This window comes from Equus quagga, chromosome 13, assembly GCF_021613505.1.
Source record: "Equus quagga isolate Etosha38 chromosome 13, UCLA_HA_Equagga_1.0, whole genome shotgun sequence".
Classification (NCBI taxonomy): Eukaryota; Metazoa; Chordata; class Mammalia; order Perissodactyla; family Equidae; genus Equus; species Equus quagga.
Window position 1 is genome coordinate 93,532,731 of NC_060279.1, and position 27,390 is coordinate 93,560,120.

General features: G+C 40.0%; 1 protein-coding gene across 8 annotated transcripts in view; it reads right to left on the minus strand.

Moving 5' to 3' along the window:
• Positions 1-4,267: 4,267 nt before the first annotated feature.
• The window catches only part of ZNF283 (zinc finger protein 283), a 28,266-nt gene continuing 5,143 nt past the window's right edge, over positions 4,268-27,390 (minus strand). For all 8 annotated transcript variants that reach the window (XM_046681458.1, XM_046681463.1, XM_046681464.1 and 5 more), the window contains 3 exons: positions 25,882-25,969; positions 24,055-24,181; positions 4,268-9,214 (listed from right to left, as the gene is read on the minus strand). In XM_046681458.1, the coding sequence (XP_046537414.1) occupies positions 7,509-9,214; positions 24,055-24,181; positions 25,882-25,969 (1,921 nt within the window). In that variant the 3' untranslated portion in view covers positions 4,268-7,508. The remainder of the gene's footprint in view (positions 9,215-24,054; positions 24,182-25,881; positions 25,970-27,390) is intronic.

Here is a 27,390-nt window from a genome sequence, read left to right on the forward strand (position 1 = left end):
GCTTGACTGGGCCACAGGTGCCCAGAAATTTGGTTAACCGCTAATTCTGGGTGTGTGCGTAGGGGTGCGTCGGGGGAGACTGACATTTGCATCAGTGCACTGACTAACGGAGATTTGCCCTCCGCAGTGTGAGTTGGCCTCACCCTGGCCATCGAAGGCCTGAATAGAATAAAAAGGCTGAGCAGGAAAGCATGCTTTCCCTCTGCCTGCCTTTGAGCTGGCCATCAGTCTTCTCCTGCCTTTGGACTCAGACTCCAACTGGAACTTACACCAGCTCTCCTGGTTCTCAGGCCTTCAAACTTGGACTAGGATAGACCATCGGTTATCCTGCTCTCCAGGTTGTCAACTGCAGATCTGAGGACTTCCTGGCCTCCATAACTGTGTGAGCAATTCCTTACGAAAAGTCTATCTATATGTACATATTTGTATCTATACACGTATGTATATATTATCTATATCTAAATTTATATTTCTACATAGATATAGATAGCTCCTATTGGTTCTGTTTCTCTGGAGAACCCAGACTAATAGAAGAGCAAAAGAGAAATCTCAGACATGCAGGGGCTCAGCATCATGCCGTCTAGACTAAGTGACCCCCAGAGGGTGGCTGAGGGAACTCAGGGGAGGAGGTCCAGCCAAATGATATTTAAATCAGAACCAAGCTTTCACGGAAGAGGAGATGGGGCTCACACCCAGCAGCGATGCTCCCACAGCTCTGACCCTCCTCCAGTTCCTCTCTGTCTCCAAGCGCTTTCCCTTCTTGGTGGTGGTTTGCAATCTCAGGAGTTCCTGGGTGAAATTCGAAACCGCCCCTACCCCTCCCCGCGCAGAGAGAGCAAGGAGAGTAAAGGAAGACGCAGACCACTCCGGTTTGGAAGGTGGCAGGTTTAATAAGCAAGGGAACTTACATAGGAAGCCTGTCTTGGGCAGCTGCAAGTGAGTCATCTCTGGACCACCCGCCAGAGACTTAAAAGTTTATACAGAGGCCTTAACTGGGTTTAGCCACATACCCAGTCCGGATGGTCTCAGCACCACATTATTCTCTCAAGGCTGTGTCCTAGGCATGGCTGCTAGCGCAGGAACAGTGGGCAGAACGTACATGCCAAGGAGGAGGGTGGGGATGAGTGGGGAAGGGGCCTCCGGTTGCCCGGGGCGAGCTCTCAGGTCAACCAGCAGTCAGCTCCTCTCCATGACCTCCGACAGCCTCCATCTTTTCAAAGGCTGCCGGCGGGATTCTGCACAGTCTTCTGTTAGGGCACCTCGCTATCCAGCGTTGTGGTCAAGAGAATAGTCATTTGAAGGAGTTCCCTGTTGGGAGCGAGCCCCAGAACACCCACTTGTCTGTTCAGACCTTTTGTTTCTTCCTCAAATTGTGCTCACACAGTGGGGTCATTTTCAGGAAGTTTGTAGGAAGAAGAGATGTCTTTAACTTCGATATTAAAAAGCATCTTAACATACAGAGTTCTATCACATTTTTTCCCTTTTTTCTGTAATTTTCTCCACAATTATTCATAAGCAGACATATCACATGGTGATTTGAATCATTCTACCACAAGTCATCATGAGACTCACTTTAAACTATATAATGTAGAATAATTTGCCGAACGTTTTCACTATTTTTATATGTATAAGAAATACATGTAAATTTATAAATTCATCTAACAACTATGAACATGTTTATAGGAAAAGTTTATATTTTTTATCGATTACCATCATAGGGATAAATTATCATCTCTGAAATCATCAACTGTTGCTCAGTCATCCGCATAATGGGTTGTGTTGACTCACATTGATGCCAGCAGTGTTGGTCTAAGTCTGGTAGCTTCTAGTATGTGTCTAATTCTTGCCTTACTGTCTGTCCTTGGCATGCCCCATTAATGTTGCGCTTGGCCATATGACTTGTCTAATCAACAGAATATGGACTAATTAGAATGGGTGTATAGACTTTAAAGACACTTTAGCCCAGCCTTTTGTGCTTCTGCCATCCGCCATGAAAATAAGATGCCTGGGAACTTGCTGGCCAAAATAAAGAGACACCAGAAACAGAAGGGTAGAATAACCTTTTTAACCACGTGAAGTATTTCACAATCACCCCTTCTAAGAAAGCAACTGGAGGCTTTCCATCAGGTGAGCGAGTAGAAAACTGGAAATTCAATATAGGAGAGACGTGAAGAGAATCCCTAATGATGGTGATGGGTAAGGCCACAGTCTCTCTTGTGCACCAGGCACAGAGGGCGACCGGTCCAGAGTGGATATTTAAAAATTGTGGCCAAAGATGATGTAGACCCTTTCTTCCACAGTAAACATTCAAGTATAATAAAGGTAAATTGAACCCAAATTTTTATTAGTGAAATCCATAATACTGGTATACAGCTGACGCTATATTATGAAGCATTAAAGGAATATTTTTAAATCTTGAATGTCTACCTTGAGGCAATATACTCTATTTACATAGAACGTCTGCCCAAAAATATGGAAGAGGCTGAAAAACCTAGTTTTTCAGTAGTTATCTCTGAAGATCTTTGAGGAAAGCAGAGAGAATAACACTTTTTTTCTTTTGAATTTAGTACTACGTGTGCACGTGCTATGAAAACGAACTGAATAAATATATCTCCCCAAATTCCAATTACACCTTTGTTCATTTCCTCATTGTAAATTTTGGCCATCTTTAGTCTTGAGGCTAACAGAATTCCAGGAATTAAACTTAAAAGAGTAGGCTCCTCTGACTCTGGGAGGAAAAAATACTTACAAGGTTAGACCAATAATATTTCCCCTGTTCCCCACAGCTCCCAAAAATCAGATAATAAAAAACTCCTAGTAACTGTTCTCAATAAATATATAGACTTTAATACTTCAGAATTTTTGCTGTCTTTTTAAAATAAACATTAACCTCTCAATGGTCTGTAATTATGTTTGGTGGTCTTAATTATACATACATTTAAATTGTCATGTTTTATGAAATGTATACATATTTGTAAAATTTTTGTTAAAATAAATGATCTACTTTATTCTGGTTCTTTCTTCATACATGCACGAAAAGTTAATGAAATTTATGAGTCTGCTAGAATTCTTATTTAAATGAAATGTTAGAAAGTCTGTGACTAATCTAAAATAAAACCAGTAATTATTTCAGAAATTATGCATAACCCATTTTAGCAATTAATGCAAGAGCACACGTACACTCTTGGCTAATGGGCAATGCTTCCTTGCTCCTAAGAGAGAGTCACAGGAAATGATCTCTCTTTTTCCTCTGGATGTTGTCATGTCAGCATAGAACGTCCAGCAACCTATCATGGTACCAACCAACACCAGGAAATGCAGAGTGAAAAATGGAAGAGAATCTCTCTGTACATTTCATTTTGCTGATGAGTCAAAAATCACTGGAGCCCGCTGTCCTTCTGTAAACCTGTTATCTGACTCCATATAGTTTCTCATTGCTTCAGTCAGTTTGTATCCTGTGTCTAACATCTACGGGTCATAGTTCATACCGGGAGCTGGAGATACCGAGATGAAGCCGATTTCATCACAGCCATCAACCAGCTCACTGTCTGCTGGGGGATGAACATACACACACACAAACACAGAGCCATGGCCTGGGTGTTAAGTGTTGTCCTACAGGTTGTACAGATGCTTTGTGAAGCGAGACGCACCTAATGCATCCAGTGTCAGGAGCAAGGAGTGGAGAGAGATTGCAAGAATATCCAAAACGCCAACAATCAGAAAAAGTGGAAATGTAAACCACAGTGATGGCAATCAGGTACCACTATATACCCACCAAAGTAGCAAAAAAAAAAAAATTTTAACTCATGATGCTAAGTATTGTCAAGGATATGGAGAAAGAACACTCATACGCTGCTGGTGGAGTGCCAGTCAGTACATTTGTTTGGAAATCTATTTAGAAGAACTGAACTTACTAAAGTTGAACACAGACATACTCAGGACCAAACCCAAGCAATTCCACGTCCAGAATATACAGAAAGTACATGGTGTGCAGTATCTACAGAGTACACGTGTGCTCTGTAAGACATGTACACGCATGATCGTAACAGTCCTATAAGGAGCTCCAACCTCCCAATACAGTATTCCCAAGAACACAGAAGGAAGGATTTTCAGTGAAGGGCTGTGTTGGAACGTTCCTTTTATATGGATCTTAGCTGGGACTACACGACTATGAAGGCTCCTTAAAGAAATTGTGCTGGGCACACAGTGAATTTGTGGTGTCCAAAGTAGGAATTCAAAGACAAGAAAAGCAACATATGGAACTAGAAAAGTGATTAAGGATCTCTAATTCAAAACAAAACAACCCAATACAGTCATCCAATTTTAAAAACAGGCAATTGCAATGCAAAAACAAACAGAAATACATTTAAAAAGAAAACTATTATACAGTCTCACTCATGAGATGTAAAAACTCTAAATAAAATAACAGCAAATGAAATCAAGCAGTGCATCCCCAAAAAACAGAAAAGAATGCATCAATGACTAACCTGGGCATATCCAGGAATGGGAAGAAGTCAAAGAATCTGTCATCATAAATTATCACAGTAACAAAGTCAGTCTATACAATTGTAGGAAGAGATGATGAAATGACATTTGATACAACCCAGGAGCCATTTCTACTTAGATACAACGAAGACTTTTACTCACAAATAAGAGAGAACATTAGAAGGCATCCTTTTGAGAGCATGACGCTAAGTGCCATGCCATCACAGCTAAGAGCCAGAACTGGTGACTGAATCTTGCAACTTCCGAGTTTCTTTTAGTTATGGCAACATTTCCCAATGCAGTTTCACATCCCTAAGTAAGGGAAATTGGTATTTCCAGGGCAAAGTTTGAGATACACCAATTTAAACAAAGTTCAGCAATTTTCTTCACTAGAATACTCTCAAGTCTTTTGATAAACTGATAAGGTGCTTTTTGGTTGTTCCTTAAGAGGGGATTTAGATTTTGCTTCATAAGCTGCTTTAACCAGAGAAGCCCCCTCGTTTTTCAAGTACTGTTAAGGACTGGTGATTTTTGAGAAATCACTTCAGAAATACTGGGATAAGGCACCATCTCCACATCTCCTAGCTAAAATGCAAATATGGTACCCAGGAGGAATAAAATACTGATTAGGAATGATTCATCCTATTAAAACACTCGAAGTATTCTGCTTTGTGTTATACTGATTATTAAAATTGCAATTGTGTGGGACAACGCTGTCAACCACTAGATGGTAATCACTGAACAGTGAGTTCATGAGTGGTCTGTCCGCACAAAATGGACATCGAGGTGAGATGCAGATTAAAACAATGACTGAGACAAACTACAGACATTTGTTTGTCAATGCAGTTTTGATGGAACTGAAATTTTTGGAAATGAATAATTTTTAAAGGGTTATTCTGTGAGTATATAAACACTCATCTCATCATAACTAATATGCTTTGATGCTAGCACTAAATCATGACAGACACCTGGTTGAAAGCAATTGTGAGAAGTCATCAACTTTGAGATGCATTCTAATATCCAAATATGAGATTCACTCGGAAATATGAAGTGAATATAAAAGATTATTACAGAATTATTGATGATTTTCTTGTGTGACCATGGTATCAGAGTTAAGAATAGGACAGTTCTTATTCTTAAAAGAAGCATGCTGATGTGTTCAGGAAAGAAGTTTCATGATTTCCACATCATAAGTCAAATGGTACATGAGCATAAATACACATACATACATATATATTCAGAGAGAAAGCAAATATGGCCAAATAGTAAGAACTATTGATTCTACACAGAGTATATGGATGTTGATTATACTACGCTTTAAACTTTCTGAATGTCTGAAAATTGTCATACCACAATCTTGGGAAGGAATTCCCAAATGCACATTTTCTTTTTGTTCTCTTTAATTTCTAATTTATTTTGAAATGAGTGGAGAATTTTAATTACTACCTGTCTGTTGGAATTCATTACAGGTACATTGCTTCACAATGTTCCCTGATTCTTCAACGGGTATATTCCCAACATTTTAACACTTACTAAATTCATAACAGTTCTTTTCAGTCTTAATTTTTGATGCAGCTTGAGGGATAAATTCTGAATAAGAATCCTCTCTAGTTTTTTACATTTTACTAGATTTTATCCAGAATGATCTGAAATTCAAATAGATGAGTGGTTATGGGAAGCTTTTCTAAATCCGTTACATCAAAAGGGCATTCCTGTCTTACGAATTCACCAGTAGTGATACTAATGATGAGGATAATAAGAATAGCTATTGTGTATTGTTCGTAGGTTACATAACCTGACACCCTTCCAAAAATCTGACCCATACTAAACCCACTCAGTCTCTACAACAGCACTATCAGATAGTTACCCTCACCAGCATTTTAAACAAGATGCCCACAGGGGATGAGCATTTTGCTCAACAGCCCACAGGCAGTAAGGAGGTGGAATTGAGATGACAATAGGTATGGTTTGTGGCATAGATAAGGGGTTCCCTACATTTGTTACATTAACAGGGTTATTCTCTAGGATGAGTTTGCTAAAGTTTAACAAAGATTAAATAGTGTTGGAAGGCTCTATAGATTCTCTAAATGGACACATCTGGTATAAATTCTCCATGCTTTTATGGGCATAAGAAAACCGTGATTCTCACATTAGCCAAATCTTCCTATTGTATGAATATTCTGCTATCCTAATAAGAGAGGTGACAAGCAAAGGATTTCTTATTCTAAGTAAATCATATTGTGATTTGTCTCGTGTTTGAAAAAGTGTCAAGGTTGTCTCTCAAATTATTTCTGAGTAAGGACAAACTTTTTGTTTTTTATTTCTCATTATTCGTGGACTGCTACTTTTGTAAAATACAATGATAATGTTATGGCAATATCAAATTGCTGCAGAAGTTTCCAGACACTTATGCTCATTTTCTGCATTAATCTCATGATGGACAGCTAATAATTTTGTGGACTAGCACCTGCCTCTGGACAATAGTTTGAGTAGCACTTGTCTGAAGCCTTCCTATAATTCTAATTCAAAGGGTGTCTCATTTGGATGAATTCTCTGATGTGCTCTAAGATGTTTACCACGTCTATGAGCCTTCCCACATTCCTTACATTCACAGGATTTCACAGCAGTATGAATTCTCTGATGTGCAGGGTAAAAACCGAATTACGTTTAGGTCGTTGCCACCTTCCTTAAGGTGTTTCTAATGAGCATGAATTCTCTGGTGTGTATCAGACTTTGTGCCATGAATTAAAGATCTTCACACATTCCTTGCATTTACATGGATTCACATCAGTATAAACTGATGTTCAGTAAGATTGTACAGAAGTCTAAAGTCCTTCCCATGTTCATTATATTCAAAATACTTCTCACTAGTATGAGTTTTCTGATAACAAGTAAATTGTCCATACACAGGTAAGGCTTCTGCACATGCCCTATGTTCATAAGGTTTCTCAAGAGTAAGATTTCTCCTCATGTTGAATAAGTTATCCACACACAAAAACATCCATATGTTCTTTCATATCGCTTCACTTGTAAGTTTCGCCAGTATCAATTGTCTCATTTGAGTAAGGTGTCCACATAAAGGCTTCCCCCCATTCTTCATATTTGTAGGGCTCATCATTACTATGAGTTCTCTCATGTTGAACAAGGCTTGAGCCATGAGGAAAGGTGTTCCCAAATTCCTTACATTGATAAGGTTTCTCATCAGCGTGAAATATCTGATGAAAACTAAGTTGATAGCCATTATCAAAGGCCTGCCCACACTCTTTACATTCATAGGATTTCTCACCAGTATGGATTCTCTCATGTTTCACAAGGCTCGAACCCCAACGAAAAGCCTTCCCACATTCCTTACATTTAAAAGGTTTCTCCCCAGTATGAATTCTCTGATGTTGAGTAAGGTGATAGCCACGAATAAAAGCCTTTCCACATTCTTTACATCCATAGGGTTTCTCACCAGTGTGAATTCTTTCATGTTTAACAAGACTTGAGGCACAATTAAAGGCCTTCCCACATGCCTTACATTCATAGGGTTTCTCACCAGTGTGAAATCTCTGATGTCGAGTAAGCTGATAGCCACTACCAAAGGCCTTCCCGCATTCTTTACACTCATGCGATTTCACACCAGTATGGACTCTCTCATGTTTAACAAGGCTTGAACCCCAAGTAAAGGCCTTCCCACATTCCTTACATTCGAAGGGCTTCACACCGGTATGGATTTTCTGATGCTCAGTAAGGTGATAGCCACGACTAAAAGCCTTTCCACAGTCTTTACATTCATAGGGTTTCTCACCAGTATGAATTCTCTCATGCTGAAGAAGACTTGAGCCACAGTTAAAGTTCTTCCCACATTCTTTACACTCATAAGCTTTCTCGCCGGTGTGAAATATCTGATGTCGAGTGAGCTGGTAGCCCCAACGAAAAGCCTTTCCACATACTTTACATTCGTAAGGTTTCCTGCCAGTATGGATTTTCTGATGCTGGGTAAGTTGATAGCCACGACTGAAGGCCTTCCCACATTCTTTACATTTATAAGGTTTCTCACCTGTATGAATTATCTCATGTTTAGCAAGGCTTGAGCCCCAAAAAAAGGCCTTCCCACATTCCTTACATTCATAAGATTTCACACCAATATGAATTTTCTGATGCTCAGTAAGGTGATAGCCACGACTGAAGGTCCTCCCACATTCTTTACATGCAAAGGGTTTCTCACCAGTATGGATTCTCACATGTTTAATGAGACTTGATCCCCAACTAAAGGTCTTCCCACATTCCTTACATTCATAGGGCTTCTCACCAGTATGAAATCTCTGATGTACAGTGAGGTGATAGGCATTTAAAAAGTCCTTCCCACACTCCTTACATTCAAAATGCTCTTCAGCCATCTGAGTTCTCTCATCTTCACCAAGTTTGGAGTCAGGACTACAAGCCTCCCCAAATTCCTTACAAACGTAGGGTTCCTCTTGACTATGAATTCTTTGATGAGCAGTAAGAGATTCGCTTTCTCTGTAAGTGGGCATTTCTTCATAGCTGATTATCATTTGACTGAAGTACCCCTCCTGAGGTCCTTGTAGTCCCTCAAATTTGCTTTCGCAGTTCCAATTATTTTTGAAAATGGATGCCTCAAGGCCAAGGGTTTTGCTTCTTTCCTTTATCTCCCATTGGGAAAATTTTATTTCAGAATTGTCCTTTTCTGAAAATGTGTTTTTGGTCTCATCTGTTGACTCCAGATCTGAAAGAAAACAAGAAAACCACACACTTTATTTCCTTTACCCAAAAAGAAGCCCTCTATAATATAAATAAAAGACAAATTGAAAATAATACCCCTAGGGAACTGGATCGAGAGATTTACTGAACTCTTAAGCATCAAGTCTCTCCCCTGTCAAATGACAAACTCAGCTTTGATTTTTCAGTTCTATGATCTTAATGTTCAGTCTGACAGTTTTCTGGAAGATCACTAACAAGTCCCTCGTCTTCCCATGGAGATGGTCCCTGACACCAAAATGTGCCCATCCATCAATCAAACCTTTCTGTGCCCAGCTGTAGTTCCAGCTGAACTTTTAATGACTGTGTAGGCTGACAGGATGAACTAGAATCTAGAAAATCCTGAAACTCAGAAACAAACTCATTACACAAGATAATTCTCCCTCACAGGAACTTCTCTGAGAGACTGATGTTGGCTAGAAAGCAGGCAAAATCTTGCAGTTCATATATTATTAAGTTCCAAGCTTCTGCTGGCATTCAAACAAGAAGTGAAACAAAACTAATTAGAGCTGTACTACAAGCTCCACCCAGCTCAAACTCTTAGACACAGAGTTTAGCCCATCAGTGGTCATGTGGGAAGTTCAGGGCAAAGAAAGATCTTTTAATCTAATTTGAAACCAGAAAATAACTGAAACTAATCAAAGTGTGGGGGATCAGAATTGGCTGCCCCAAAATCTGTCTCCTTGGCTTGATTATTTTTAAGAACAAAAGAACCTGAAAGAAATTTTGACCTCCCCCATAACTGCCTAAAAGAATTTAAGGGGTCAGCCCAGTGGCTGAGTGGTTAAGTTCACGTGCTCCGCTTTAGCGGCCCAGGGTTCACTGGTTCGGATCCTGGGTGCAGACCTAGCACCGCTTGTCATGCCATGCTGAGGCGGCGTCCCACATGCCACAACTAGAAGGACCTACAACTAGAATATACAACTATGTACGGGGGTGCTTTGGGGAAAGAAGAAAATAAAAAGAAAAGACTGGCAACAGATTTAACTCAGGGCCGATCTCAAAAAAAAAAAAAAAGGAATTTAAAATAGAAGGGCCTATTCCAGGAAGGAGCTAATACCATGAGATAACTGTAATGCAATGTAAAGTAATGTAAAATGTGTCTCTCAGGTCACATTGTCTGTAGTTGGCCCATGTATATTTCTATCTCCATAAATTGCCTTCCACCCCTTTGAAGTCCCAAACCACTAGCTCTAACACCCTCCTTTGTCTTTAGCTGAAGATAGTATTTAAGATGAGAGCCTTTGCCATTTTGGTGATTTGCTCAGTTTTCCTGAGTGTCTCCCACATATACATATTATAAAGCTTTGTTTGATTTTCTCCTGCTGTTCTGTCTCATGATTTAATTTGTAGCCCAGCCAAAAGGACCCAGAGGGTAAAGGATATGTCTTCCTCCCCTACAGTTTGATGACTGGATAGGATAAAACTTCACTGGCTGGATGCTGCTCACTCCTGAACTAATGCAGCTGAGAGATCCTGGACCCCTGACAAGAGCTGGCAGGAGGCAAGAGTTCTTACCACATCAGTCTCCTGGATCTCTGCCTGCAGGGTCCAATGGAAGTGAGAGTGGTGAGTTTTTTGCTTTTCTAAATTTAGATTAGCAGGAGAAAAGTTTAGTGAAGCTGGCCTCTTGGACTCAGCAACTCTAGGATTTGGTTGAGCACTCATTGGTTGTAGATCTTTTTCCTCCCAGAGATAGTATTTTTCCTTATCTCTGTCTTTTTTTGTCATTTGTCATAAGACACAGGCATCTCTCTGAGCCTGTTGTCTGGGAATACGCACATGAAGTGAAAGCTGTTGCTAAGGGCATCTTGGAAGCCAAAAAGGCCAAAAATTTGGTGGGCAGTGAAGAGCCATTGAGGCACTCACTACCTCAAGAATTGTCCTGAGAAAGGAAAGGTGGTCATGGAATGGGGTAAATGACACAGGTCACCCCACCAACTTCAAGAAAATGTCCATACAATGACAAGGTACTCTGTAAAGCACACATGACCCCCAAGCCTGTGGCTCCTCCCTCCTGGGTACTAATTTGGCCCTGAGATACCCAAGGCTTAGCTAAAGCTGCTAATGTGCTTCAGATGAGGTTTTTCTTTTGTCTTGTTCTGTGTCTTGAGAGCTTGGCTTTGTGACCTTTCTGGTCTCTGCCATCCAGAGGATGCATGTACCAGCATGCATCTTGGTGGCCAGTTGAGTAGACTGGGGCTCTGGGACACACTCTTTATCTGGCTGTGTGAGCTCTCAGGGGAGTTTGTCATAAGGGGTCCCAGCTGCTTTCATAACAGGCCTCTGTCATCTCAACCTTCATTGCTTGTCATGCAATGAAGCCCTTTGCTTTGACTATTTTTGGATATGAACTTTCTGAATCTCTTTTGGGGATGCCTCTTGTATCCATGGTTAAGCTTATTGGTATAAGTTGCTGTTAACATCCTACTTGTCAATGTGGCCAGGTATGGATTGTTTAAATTGGAAAAACTTCTAAATTGGGGAAAAAAATTGTGAGAGCTCTCATAACTTTTATTGGACACTATGAAAGGGCCAAATTAAACGGGAAATCCAAAAAAAGAAAACAAATTACTAGCCTTAAGACCCACACTTGGGTTACAGTTAAACTGAGAAAATGTGAAAGTACAAGTGTTGATAAGATTTTAAAGGTTGGAATGTTTGAGCTGACTTCATATAAAGAGGTTATATCAACTGTGCCTGAGTATGTTTTAAAAATGTCTGACTGAGGGGCTGGCCCCATGGCCGAGTGGTTAAGTTCACACGCTCCGCTACAGGCGGCCCAGTGTTTCATTGGTTTGAATCCTGGGTGCGGACATGGCACCGCTCATCAAACCACGCTGAGGCAGCATCCCACATGCCACAACTAGAAGGACCCACAACGAAGAATATACAACTATGTACCAGGGGGCTTTGGGGAGAAAAAGGAAAAAAATAAAATAAAATAAAAATGTCTGACTGAGAATGCTTCCTCTATCCAAAATTATAAGACCAAGACCTATTGATAAAGTCCTAATGAAAACTATGATGGAATTTAGATGAAATTTTGTAGAAAAATTAATATATTTATGGGCTTTACATGGAGCGATTGTATCTTTTTCCATGATTGTATTATAGATTGTATTGTGAGGATAGACAATGTGTCTCAGTGGAGAAAGGGAATATTTCCCATGCCTGATTGTAAGACAGCATATAAATCTGCCCTTCAGACAGTGTTAATTAAACTTACTAAAGGGACGTCAGTAAGGTTGCCTGAACCCACACAACATGAGGTAAAAACCAGGGTGCTTTAACGGATAATAAAACCTCCCCCACCAAGGTAAATTGGTCTGGGGTTAAATTGTACACTTAGAAAGAGGGCCTTTGTTAAATGCTTTGTGCAGACTTTTAAAGGTGTGATACATTGTCCTGAAAGTTTTACAACATACAAATCTTTGATTCACCTCTCAAGCTAAAAATTCCCTGATATAAAGAAGCCACTGGAAGGATGTAGCTGGAGGGGTGGGTCAGCTTCTTTTTCTGTCATTCAAGCTGTAAACCGGTTCTTTGGGGAACTGGAAGCAACTGTCTTTGTCTTGCAAATCCCTGCAAAGGTGGAGGTACAGTCCTAGAAGGCAGTTCAAAGTTCACCTGTCTTTTGCCAACCCCAGAGACTCCCCTGTTCCTCCCCAAATACTCCTAGATGTTGACTGAGACAAGAGATTGAGACAGTAGAAACACATAAGGCAAATATGCCCCAGAAACTCCATCTTGAAAAAAACTCAATGGCTTTCTCTGTGCCTTTATGATGCAGATTTTCTGCTCCCATCTTACTAGGACCTGAGAGCCATTCTTTGAAATACAAATGTTTCTCATCAACTAGTGTTTTGCACTGCACCTGATTCATAACAAAAATTTTACGTCTCTGTCTGTGTCTACCTGTGTGCCTATATGTGTGATATTTTACCTCCAGATGATATTGCCAAAATTAAGAGCTCTATTTAAGTGTCTTAAAGCAAGTGCTTACATGTCTTTCAAATTAACATGATAGAAAATAATCTTTGGTAACTGAAAGCTTACTTAAGTTTGTTGGTTTGATTAGAATGGACATGTCCTCAGAGTTATTGGCATTGCATATGATGCACACATGGAGCCTTTATTGTACATTTATTGGTCAAATAAGCTGATGTTATCTCTATTACAAAACTAGTTAACAAAAGTAATAAAATGATAGCTAATTTTGTCTAATGTCTCATGAAATTTTCATGGGTAATCTAAACATAATTGTTGGGAAGAAATAATTTAAATGTAAATGAGATGAGTTTAAACTTTCAGCAAAAGTTATACTTTATAACTTGTAATTAATAACTTCAAAAATCTCTTTAGTAATTTGAAACTGTGAAGTTTGGCTCAATTAAATGATGGAAAATTCATTAAATATGTACATTATTTCTAAATAATATAAAATATTAGACATTAATTACTAAATATAAGTTTACCTACTTTTGTCTTATTACAGAAAAAACTAAAAGGTGTTTTGGGTCTATTGGTAAACATGTCTTGTATTTAAGTAAAATATTTATTATAAAGTAACATATTTCTAAAACTATAAAAAGTATTAATAAACTTGCCAAGCCACAGTATGCTAATGTAAAAGACACTCTGTAATTACTTACTTAGTTTTTACATAAAAAATTAAGGTTTCTAAGGGTTAAAAATTCTAATATGTGATTAAAGCTACTAAAAATTAATAAGAAAAATGTTTGTATTCAAGCAAAGTAAGATGTAAGTTTTTAGTAAAGAAGATATAAAGAATGGAAATATTTTTGTCAGGTTAAGAAAGATAAATTGGGGGGCTAGCCCCATGGTACAGTGGTTGTTTGCACGTTCCACTTTGGTAGCCCAGGGTTCATGGGTTCAGATCCCGGGTGTGGACTTATGCACCGCTTATCAAGCCATGCTGTGGCAGGCATCCAACATATAAAGTAGAAAAAGGTGGGCATAGATGTTAGTTCAGAGCCAATCTTCCTCAGCAAAAAAAGAGGAGGATTGGTGGCAAATGTTAGCTCAGGGCTAATCTTCCTCAAAAAACAAAAAAATTAATTTAAAAAAAAAAGAAAGATAAATTTGTCCTAAACTACAAGAAGAAGGAAAACAACAACAACAACAACAAAAGGCATGGGACAAATTCTGAATGTAAGAAGAAAGTTACAGAAGGTTTGTGGAAGAGAAATTCTGAAAAGAGTTTTATGCATGTTCAAGTTGGCTAAAGTTAAATTTAAGTAAGTTTTAATATTAAAAGTAAGCTGGTGCAAACTTAGAATTTGTTTTTTTCCCCTCTCTTAAAAGGATGATTTTCTTGAACTTTTAGTCTATTCTTGGTAAAGAGATTATAAAAGGTTTTTGCTTTGAGTAGTCTATCAGAAGGGTATGGATTTTGTGTTTTACCAAAATAAATTTCCTATATCGTTTTATCAGGTCTTTAATCACAGGTACTAAGGTTTTTCTTACAACTAGCCTCTGCATTCACCTAAAATTCTTTGACAGTCACCATGGTTAAATGGATAACTAAACATTGTTTCATAGACACCTGTGATAGTGTGTGGGTAAATGTTATTGACTTAAGTATTTCAAAAATTATATAACATTCCAAAAAATTCTAATCTGTCCTGGTTGTCAGTCACAATTCTCGTTATTATCTTAAAGTGTTGTGTGTCACAGAATAAACCAAATTTCCTTGTCAATTGTCATTTTTAAGTCTTTTGTCACTTCCAGACAGTTATTGTTTTACTCTGATGCTTTTGAAGATGTTTTTCATCTTCAGAGAGATTCATGAAAAGGACCCTGGTACCTACTCTAGAATACAAGCTTCTGATAAACTTTCAGATTTTAAAACTGAACTGGGTAAGAAATTATCAAACTCTAATGGAGAAAGTGATGACCCCATAAAACTGCTAACAGAAGATTAAGATCAAAAATTGATTACACAGGACTGAATGAACTGATGAATATGATTATAAATTTTTGTGACTTTTATTAGAAATATTGATTTTAAAAAGCGTTTTTTTTAAGAAAAACCTTTTCTCTTTTCTCTTAAGCTAACTATGACTTACAACAATTTGGAAAATTATACTTCTGTAAACAAAACTGAATCTCCCTACCTGATCCCTCCTGAATTCGGAAACTCTTAGCAAGTGAGTTTTGTTATTTTCATGGCAATATAGATATTTATGTAAGTTCAACAAGAATTTGTTCTCCTTATAACAGGACACAACTGGAAACATTAGTTATCTTACCAAAGCTTTGACTGAAATGTCATATTTGAGAGAAACAGGCATAGACTCAGATATAACCAGACAACTTTTGAGAATTAAAGATTAGACTTTACAGAATAAAGCCACTTGGAAATGTTGGCTTGGTACCTTGTTTACAGGGTTCCTAGCAACCTTACCAGGTAAGGAAGGAAGGTCACTTATCTGGCCAGTGCAAGAAACACCTAAATATTTTCGGGACCTCGAGAAGAGAAAAATACACCCAAATCTGTAGGTATTACAGGCTTTGTCTGATAAGTCCTTGGCTTTCCTGGCCTCAAGAGGCCTTTAAAGTTCAATCTGAGATTCCTTATAAAAAGTTTCAGAAAACAGGTTTAAAAGAACCTATACAATCAATTGCTATTCTTGCTGTACTTATATAAACAATTGGGCCAAATTTATTGAAACTAGACTTACTTTGCAAACCGTTAGTCTTAGTTTGGCTGTCTTTGGTAAAATTGAGGGTGATTTTAGAGAGAAAAATTATGTTTCAGTAAAAAGTATAATACACATTTGTGGATGTTAGGTCCTAGTTCTGTTAAATGTCTTTGAGGTTTTTGTCATCTACCTGTGAAGTGGACTGGATCCTGAATTCTTCTGGTCTCCTGAAATATCTGGCTCCAAATCTCCAAACCACCACTTTCAATTTTTTCCATCATTTTTATTTGAAGTCATTGAGAACTGAAACCACCCTTGTTCCAAAAGCCCTTGCAAACTGAAGCCAGGCAACTTGATATAACCAAGAGAGATTACCTGTTGCATGCCTGTTGCTGTGTAAGCCACTCAAAAGGATACCTGAACACTCAATGACATCATCAGAGACATTTTAAGCTGCAAAAGATGCTTCCACTGACATCTACAATCTTCTTTGTTTTCTGAGGAAGATTAGCCCTGAGCTAACATCTGCCACCAATCCTCCTATTTTTGCTGAGGAAGACTGGCCCTGAGCTAACATCCACGCCAATCTTCTTTTACTTTTTATATGTGGGACACCAGCCACAACATGGCTTGACAAGCAGTGCTTGGGTCCGCACCTGTGATCTGAAACAGCAAACCCCAGGCTGCTGAAGTGGAACATGCAAACTTAACTGCTGCGCCACTGGGCTGGCCCCTAGAAATCTTAACTGGCTGTCCTCTGAGCTCTGAAACTGGTTTACAATTTGCTCCAACCGTGAACCTTGTTTTTCTTCTTATTTCCACAGAAATACTTCTTACTAAATACCTGATTGCTTGCTTCCACAACACAGGCCTAGTTTTGGGAGCCCACTGCATCACTTTCTTCTGAAATGAATTTAACTGGGCTGATCTATTATCAGGACTAAGAAATGTGTTCAGTGAGATGGAACAATCTACCACTCAGCTGCTGGACTATGAAACTTCTTAAAGTTTCAAAGGTGGAACTGTGGGGGATCAGAATTGGTCACCCCAAAATGTGTCTCTTTGGCTTGATTATTTTTAAGAACCAAAGACTCTGAAAGAAACTTTGACCTCCCCCTCAACTGCCTAAAAGAATTTAAAACAGAAGAGCCTACTTGAGGAAGGAGCTAACCACATAGATAACTGTAATGTGATGCAGAACGTATCTCTCAGGTCATATGTGTGTAGTTGGCCCATTTACATTTCCATCTCCATGTAAATTCCCTTCCACCCCCTTGAAGTTCCAAACCACTACCCCCAACACCCTCCTTTGTCTTTAGCCAAAGATGGTATTTAAGACGAGAGCCTCTGCCATTTTGGTGAGTTGCTCAGCTTTCCTGAGTGTCTCCCATGTATACATGTTATAAAGCTTTGTTTGATTTTCTCCAGCTATTCTGTCTCATGATTTAATTTCTGGCCCAGCCAGAAGGACCCAGAGGGTAGAGGACATGTCTTCCTCCTGTACAAAAGCTATGACTCAGGCCCAGATCAGCTCCGTGCTTGGCGGGATCTGTGTTATCAGCCCCTCATCCTAAATGACTGACGGAAGAAGGGCATATACATTCGGGGAGGGGAAGGATTCATTCTTTACTGTTCTTTTATTCAAAATGTCTGCACACAATAAAAAATTATGAGACAAGTGAAGAACAGGGCAAATCTGACCTAAAACCCCCCAAAAAAACACAATCAAAAGAGAGAATGGATGATGCAGATGTTAGATTCAGCAGACAAGGTCGTTAAACAACTATATGTTACAGATTCTGGAAGAAAAGATGGATAGTGACCAGATGGGAAATTTCAGCAGAGAAATAGAAACTCTAAAATTCAACCAAATGGAAATTCAATAACTAAAAAACCAAACTGAAGAACAAAGAGAAAAAAGACCAAAAAAAAAAAAACCAATCTGTGCAACAATATCAAACAATCTAACTTCAGGCAATGGAGTCCCAGAAAGAGGAGAGAGTTAAAGAAATACTTGAAGAGACGATAGTTGAAATTTTCTAAAAATGTATGAATGACATCAGCCTATTTTTAGCCATCTGCAAGCAGGATAAACACAAAGAAAAGCAACAACCGGGAGCATCATATAAAAAAGTTGAAAACCAAAGATAAAGAGAACCCATTAAATCTAGAGGGACAACAATAAGAATGATGGCTGACTTTACATCAGTAAAAATGGAAGCTGGAACATAATGGAAGATCTTTAGGAGCTGAAAGAAGAAAGATTTCAACCCAGAATTCTATGTATAGCAAAAAATATTCTTGAAAATGAAGGTAAGAGGTTTCCAGCTCTGTCCATAAAGAAAAACCTGGCATTAGACTTACTGCCTTGCTACAAAAAAACTATAAAACTATAAAACTGGATACTAGGCACAGGGATGAAAAACTTTGACATAAGAAAAACATATCAGGAGATCATTCACCCTTTCTATTGGCTGTATCCTCTAAACCAAGGCACAGGAAAGTGAAATCCACATAGACAGCAGTGGTCTCACTGGGCAAAGGATATTAAGATCCCAGTTCAGGGCTGCTAAGGTGGCTGGAATTTGTGGTTTAAGGTTTATTACAGGGAGGAGTCATGCAAAGAAGACCCAAAAATCTAGGCAGAGATTGCCCCTTGGAGCTGGAAGCAAATATGAAGTTACGCATCCACAGGGTGACTCCACAAGGTCGAGATTCCAGAGGTTGTACATTGGAGCACCAACCCAGCCTGAGTGGAAAAACCTCAGTGAACACCCCCAAGCATTCATCTGAGGCCTTAGTAGCTCTCAAATATTTTGGTCTCGGTATCCCTTAGATTCTTAAAACTTACTGGTGAATCCCTTGCTTGCTCATGCATAAGTGTATTTGCAATACAAAATAGACAAGTTTAGCATTTTTGCCTATCGGTGATTGTAGATTTTGGTTGAGCTATTAAATGGTGGATGATACTGTGGATGTTTGTGGAAATTTTGATTATGGATAATTGGTCACAGCTGCAAACTGCAGTAACTATTGCTATTTTATTTAACGATGCCTTATTGCTTTGTAGACATTAACATTTGGGTGTAAAGACTGTGTGTGTATCTAAAAGGAAGCCACAGGATTTCAGCTGACCAACTTAATACTAAAACTACTTTGAGGTAGCCAAATGTAAACTAAAAGGAGTGTAGTTTTGTACAACTTAGCATCAAAAGATAGTTCAATAAATTTGAATTGTTATGCAAGGACGTGCAGTATAATTATTTGGTACTTGAATGTTTTGTGTAAGGCTTAATGATGTTAATAAATAAATAAATACAAGTTTAACTTCTTTTTAGATGTTAAAAAAAATCATGGAGGACTCAAAAGAGCTTTTGTTGATGTGGGTTATATCTTGTGATGTTTACCATCTTAGAAATTAAAACCGAGAAATTTAAAGAGGTATTCATTCATTTTAAAACAAATCATTAAATGTTAACACAATAAACATATTCTATGAAAAGTAATTATATTTCCCAAGACAAAAAAATTAATGAAGTGTTGTTCTAATCTTTTGCAAATCTCTTGAATATCTGGCTTAACAGAAGACAACTGGATTTTCATACATGCTTCTGCATTCCATCTGTGGCAATGCTATTTTGGTTGAAATATATGAAGAAAATCCAGCCTCACACTGATATGTAATTGTAAAATGGCAGAATATTTTATGAGCCTGATAAGATAATTGTGGGTATTATTCTTTGATACAACAGTAAAACTTGAGAAGTGGTAGTTTCTTAAAGCTTAGCAGCAATGTGGAATATGCAACCACACCCACAAACTTTTCATACTATGTTACATTAAAGTCCATTGCAGGGGCCGGCCCAGTGGTGCAGTGGTTAACTTCGCCTGTTCTGCTTTGGCAACCCAGGGTTTGTCAGTTTGGATCCCAGGTGCGGACATGGCACTGCTTGGCAAGCCATGCTGTGGCAGGCGTCCCCCATATAAGATAGAGGAAGATGGGCACAGATGTTAGCTCAGGGCCAGTCTTCCTCAGCAAAAAGAAGAGGATTGGCAGCAGTTAGCTCAGAGCTAACCTTCCTCAAAAAAAAAAAAAAAACCATTGCAATTTGGATGATCTTTATCCATGCATAATTTTGTAATCATGCACTGGTTATTTGAAAAATAGTGGTTTACTCAGTTATGTAGATCTTTGAGATATTGACATATTTCATTATATAGCATCAAAAAAATCACATTAATATTACCACTTATCTCATCAGAAAAATGTTTCTATATTGGGAAACTATAAAGCTCCAATTGGCGGATATAGGTTTTACACAATTCTCATTTTTACTTAAAAGTTTGAATTTTATCATTGGCAACAAATACCATTAGTTGTTCTTGCAGTGACAGGCTCACTTGCAAGAAAATGTTTTCCAACTCCCTTGGTCTGGATAGCCATAGTTTGTCCATCAGTCATTCTTTCAAGAAAAAAAAAGGTGTTCCACGAAACAAGCGGCTAGTTTCATTCACAATAAACAACTGCACCAGCGGTCTTCGTCAAGGCAACCGTCACACTTTGGTACATGGCAGAAGAGCTGAACGAATACTTCCCATTTCATCACATAGGATATTTTTAAAATGCATACTCAGCGGTCAAGATTTAATCAAATGAAGCCCAGAGGAAGGTACTGAAGGTCAACCAGTGTGAGAAAGGTGTCAGTATAAAGGGTTGCCCATGTGGGGAGTCAGAACAAGCAGGATAGGACAAATGTCTGTGTGTAAGGGACCTGGCATGGGTTGTCAACCCAACTGGGATGAGAGGGGCCACCACAGGGTCAAGGTGGTGGTGGTGGTGATGCAAGATTGCTTACGTAGAGAGAGTTTGATCAAGTAAGCAAATACGTGAAGGGTAACAGAAGCCAGGATTTTCACTGTCAGAGCAGGGAGTTAGAAATATGGCAAGTGAATAAGCCAAAATGAAACCCGCAGTGTTGAGCTGGAATTGGAGAGGTCTGTGTGAACTCACGTTTTTCAATATATAGATGTAATGTGTGTGCATGGATATGCTGTATACGCATATTAGTATAGTCCATAGGTCTGTCCACTGAGAGGGCCTGGGAGCAGCCGACTCCCAGTAGAAATGAGCAAATCTGTATTCAGATTTTAGTTTCTAAATACCATTCTCAACTAACTGAAACCAGGGCACCTTGAAGAAACGGCTGAGTGGGCTGGAGCACGGGAAAGCACGGGATGAGCCTGGAACATGTTGCTGTGTCAGAAAACAAGGAGGTGCTCAAAGAGTGATGGAGATGTGCCGACGGACGCAGAAGCCATCGTGACAGGGTCCCCACCGGACAAATCTGGGACAAGCTCAAATATTCTGAACTTCAAAATAAATAATGGGAAGAAAAGATTACAATCCACTGACTAGAAATCCATTATATGAATAAACAGAAAGTTTGAAGAGGAATACGCTATTTACTAGTCTCCAAGTTCCTCCTCACAAAATACTCATGAAAGGAAAACTGCTTAATTTTACAGGCAGGAGGCTGGCAGACACCACTCGAATCAAAGTTCAAGGGGAGCATCATCAGTGATGACAAGTCATTTGCACTGCCTGACAGAAGGCAAGGAGAGTGGGAACGCAGCATCGATTCTGTGATACGCCCACCAAAGACGCATAATCTGAATCAATCAAGAAGAAGGAGCAGGCAAACCCAAACTGAGGAACACTGGACAAAACAGCTGGGTCATGCGAACTTCCAAAGCAGCAGGGAATGCAAGTCAAGGAAAGATGTACAAACTGTTTCAGACCTAAAGAGACTAAACAATGCAACTTACTAAAACAACAAAAAAATTGCATATTACCCAGCCCTTGCCTATCACCCTGACCTGATTTCTCAGTGTATGCTCCTTTACTAATTCTGCCTGGCCTTCTCACAGGTGCTCCAATAAAGTTCCTTTCTAACCACAGGGCCTTTGCATATGCTGTTCATTGTGCTTGACATATCTTCCTCCAGATATTCATATAACTTGATCCCAGGCTTCATGTTTCTAGTCAAGAAAGCCTTCCCTGACCATCTTATCTGCATCAGTCCTGTCAATTACTATCATTTTCTATTCTCTTATGCTGTTTACCTCTCCTCAACAGCATGTTTCATTACATGACATTCTTTGTCCATTTATTTACTTATTTATTTTATGTTTTTCCTGACTACCTAAACTGCACAAGAATGAGTGTTATCAATCTTGTTCGTGATTGTATTAATAGTGCCAGTACAATGCTTGGCTAGGAGTAGGCACTCAAAATATTTGCAGAATTTATGAATGAATGCATACATTCGTTCACACACACACACAAATGCAAAAGGGCTGGCAAGCAGCTGAATCCAGCAATATAAGCAAAATGGTTGCACTGGAAACAAAAAAGAACACCTTCCTCACTGACGTGGGAGGGAAATGTGAGAAGAAAAACAAGGAGTGGGAAACGAGAGCAAGATGAGGTTCCTTTGGGAGCCCAAACTGAGATCTCTATTTCCTCCCAGGGGTCGGGCCTTCACTCCCCAGACCATGGTCCATCATAGGGAGCTTTCCAACCCCGTCCCAGCTGTTCCTCCTTCTCCTCTGGGACCAGTCATGGTTCTCTCCTGCCTCCACCTTCCTAGGCTGCAAATTCTTGGCCCTCCCCTCACTACCATCCAGGGCTCTTCTCCTTGCTCCAACAATGTGGTCACATCTGGCTTAGGAAGGGAGGGTCTGCTTATAAGAAAAAGAAATGCCAGATGGTATAGACATTTGAAAAAAATTAAGAGCTCAAAAGACTTGGTTAAATTTGCAATGAAGGTAGAAACAATATTGATAAAGACTTCAGAGAAGAGAAGGATGACAGGAATGAAGAGCATGAGATCACATAAACAGGAAAAGGATCTTGTAGACATATCCGGGCGCCACGTCTTTAGAGCAAACAGAACACAGCGGATGAGGACACAGACTCTGGAGCCAGACTTCCTAGTTCAGTCGCTGCCACTGCCTCCCACCCGCCGTGTGACCTTGTGAAGTCACTTACACTCTATGTGCCTCACTGTGCTCATCTATCATAAGGAGATGGCACCTACCACACGGGGATGCTGCGAAGGCACAGTCAGTCAGCGTGTTTGCACTGCTCAGAGCAGAGCCTCGTTTCCAGTAAGCACAGGGTAACTAGACACATTCTTATTCCTGCTGTTATTCTGCTAAGGGGAAAACAGGAAGCTTCCTGAGACATTTTTAGGATTTACCTCAGCGTAAAATGCAAAGGTCACAAATGTAATGTTCAACTTCGAGTCTGTTGTAAGTAAAGGCACGTGTCCACTTAGTAGGAAATGAATTCTGTGCATCAGTCCGCCCCTGCCTAAGGTGGGGGGCTCTGTGGAAAGTCAGAGGTTATCAGGACCCGTGTCGAGCTGTACTCCCTGCCTGTGGGTCTGAAAATAACAAAGAACGGTGCTTCTCGAGTGTGCGTAACAATCACCTGGGGATCTTGCATCAATGCAGATTCTGTCCTGCAGGTCTGCGCTGGGAACTGACCTGCTGCCTTTCTAACAAGCCCCAGAAGAAGCTGACATTAGGTATTTGTGTAATACTTGACCAGAAAACAGTTAAAACCCCACATAAACCAAATCACGGCTTCTGATCACTGAGAACACAATCCACATGCTTCGCCGAAAGCACCAAAACTGCCTGTCACCTGGGCCCTCCCTCACTACCTTCTTGGTCCTTTCTCCTTCATGAGCTCCGCTCTGGCCTTCCTGTGATTTCTCAAACAAAAGAACCACACTGAGCAGCAAGGACACAGATCATCTAGAGCAATGCTGACGTTAAACACAGTAGGAAACCTGGCTTCTTTGATAATGGTTATGACATAAGCGCCCCATAATGTGAATCCAGCTCCCCATCTTCAAGAAAGGCAGTGCAGGAAGGGCCAGAGGACGGGGCGAGGCTCACGGAGGGGTGGGGAGATCAAGCGCTTAACGAACCCACTTCTAACCCAACAAATACCAAAACATTCCTTTGAGAGCACAGAGGAGAAAGCCACCTGCTTTCTTCAAAGCGAGCCCTGTAATTCCCAGGGGAGGAAGCTGGCACTGCAGAGATTTCGTTCGGGCAGACACCTTACCCAGTGAGGCCACGTTACTATAGTTCTCCAGCATCACGTCCATGTACAGGTCCCTCTGAGCGGGGTCCAGGCACTCCCACTCCTCCTGAGAGAAACCGATGGCCACGTCGCTGAAAGTCACCAGGGCCTAAAGCCAAAAACCCACGCATTACTTGTGAACTTAAATTAAGGAAATACTTCAAAGGAAAAGAAGAGGTTTGCGAAGGATAAAGTGCAAGAAGAGAGAAGTGTAACAGTCAGGTTGGCAGGAAGCCTGTGAGATGGGTAGGGAAAAGTAAGGAAATTAGTGTGACTAAAGCAGCGTGTCGACATGTTCTAGAAGAATCCTGTTACAGCAGAAGAAACTTCCCGGGTACTGTGGGATGACTCAGCCATCCAGATCTGTGTGGTAATATACAAAATAATCCCAATTTCTTCTCCATTAAATAAAAATAGTGTGTGTGTCTACAAACACACAACCTTCCTCATAAATTCTGTATAAATGTAAATTGCTCCACCCTTGTTTCCCTTTAAAGAATAAGGAAAAAAAACCATGAAAACTTCTTTTTGCAAATGTACTATAAAATCTCTATTTGAGAAAAATAATTCCCATTAAATTAAGGATTATCGTTGTTAAACCTCAAGTCTATCATTCTGTTAGGTTACATCATAAGCATTTTTTCTTAGGATGACTACAGAAAATGTTTTTATTAGCTACAATTCAGTTCATCATACGGATATATGAGATGAATAACTCTATTATATTTATACACGTAGGTTGGACAAAGCTTCTAAAGATTTCCTTAATTCTGGGAATCTATTATCATCCAGTACCTAAGAATCTGGATTATCATCTTACTTGTTACCGTCAACCTGCCCTTGCTCAACACCTTCCTTTTTCTGAGTTGGAGGATATTGATACAGTATACAATACATGACACAGATGTCACCCAAGACCTCTATGTCCTGGTCAATGACAAAACAGACTTTGACACAGATGATTATATGCAAAGCACATAAACTGAGGCTGAGACCAAGAAATCCCAAATTCTGCCTTCTCTCTCTGGAAAACTCAGGTCTGTAAAGACGTTCCAAGCTTTCCTGTGTGGTCCAATGAGCCCCTCATCACTAACTTATCACATCCCAGACGGGACATGGGAACGGAAATTCTGGGAAGGGAAATGGAGCAGCCCTGGCCAGATGAAGATGGACGTGATAACGAAGGGCACGACCCAGGACAGCCTGCCATGGACATGTCACGGCAAAACAAGAACGCGCAAACAACTGAACTGCTCTCCTGGGGGACCATCTAGCTGCCTAAGGGCATGGTGTCCTGCCTGGCTTCTTTCCCAGCGGCCTGCCAATCTTTGCCTGAAAAAGGAAAACTGTTGTTTTCAAAATGTCTGCAGCCTTCCATTCCTTCCCCTTTCCTCCTTCTCTTATATAAATCCTGTTTGTGCCTCTGATACACGAAATCTGTCAATTAAACTATTGGTTTTCCTTGTACACAAGTAAAAATGTGCTGTTAACTACATTTCCTTGAGTTATTCTTTGACAGAAGTGCCAGTATTTCCCTCAAAAGACTCCATTCCTTCACTGCCCTTGAGTGAGGACTGAGCACACAAGAAAGGGGAATAACGTGTCCTGTGAATATGGTGACACTGACTGGAGAAGGCGCACAGGGAGGACCCCGGGCTATCTGGTGCCATCCATCACTGGAAGAGGAGAAACAGAGAAGCAGGCTCAGGGATGGGGCTCTGTTAGACAGAAAGCTTTAGGATAAGCAAAGAGAAGAGTCACATGACCTAAAAATCACAATATTTCAAGGAAAGAGAAATACCAACTTACGTCAGTCATGGTTCTAGAATCGTAGGAGCTCGTTAACGCTCCATGGGGCTCCTCGACTGGTGACGCACAGAATCCAGAAAAGTCAGAGCTGGGGAAGGAAAACGAAGCTTTAGAGCAGGCGTGCTTGACTGATTCCATCCTGACTTGAGCTAATATCAGCTTTCTCTCCTCCACTCCCGCTTCCAACCCACGTCCCACACACCATTTGTGGAATCTAAACTCTCACCGCAAACCCGAAGGGCCTCGAGCAGGAAGGTTTCCAGCACTGCCCGGTTCACCCAAGACCTCTATGTCCTGGTCAATGACAAAACAGACTTTGACACAGATGATTATGTGCAAAGCACATAAACTGAGGCTGAGACCAAGAAATCCCAAATTCTGCCTTCTCTCTCTGGAAAACTCAGGTCTGTAAAGACGTTCCAAGCTTTCCCGGTTCTGGGGAATGCTGATGTGGACCTGAGATGGGCCCACTCAGTCCTGCTCAGACCACATCCTCCTCCTCCATTCCCACGGCTCAGGGCTGAGAAGGGGCCACGTGGTTCATGCTAGAACATCCTTCACAGGCTCAGGAGCAAAGCAAGCTGGTCAGGACACGGGCAGACAGGATGTACAAGTGTCTGAGCCCAAAAAGCTGACTTCTTAATGCATTCAAAACACCCATGCCGTGGAACACTACGGAACTACGCTAGGCTGGAGAAATAACGAAGATATATTGTCAACAGAAAAAACAGGTTACAGGATGTATAGTATGATTATGTTTATAAATTACATGTATATATCAATATAGAAAGACTCACAATCAGACATCAATAGATGAAAAAAAGTTTGGAAAGTTATCTATCTCTATACTACAATCTTACCTTTTTATTGTGATCATAATGTCCTCTTTGTTTAATTATTCTGCAAAACTATTGTAACCATGACCATGCATTATACTAACTATGTGATTTCTACGTATGCTCATGTCCTACCTAGAAAAAATGGCTGAAATTCCTCAAGAAATGTCATGGATATATTGATGAGGTCTCGATCTTGCTTCTTCTCACGGCTTCTGACAAAAGCGTTTATTCTGTATCTGAACCTGTCTTTTCAGACATGACACCTTCCAGATAACTGCTGAATCACCCGATTCTATCAGTCTCACTTTGCAACTGACATGAGCAGGATAAACTCTGTAAGGAATGAAACTCACAGGATCAATTCCACTTGCCTCCGCAAAGTTGGTCATGACCCAACAGTATTGCCTATAATTAATTACCTTCCCATGAGTCCCTAAGAAAGGTCACCTGAATTAACCTTTTGGTCTTTGCTGCGGGCTGCCTTACACTTATTCCTATGTACATTTTGTACATTCCTATGTACTATGTACACTCCTATGTCTTCCTTGTCTTAAAGGTAAAAACTATGTCTTTTAGTCGTTATATTACCCCCCAAGCATTACTATCTCAGGGTCTTATATTGGAGGCAAATTTTTACCCAAAATTCCACGTATAGAAATGTATCCTTAAA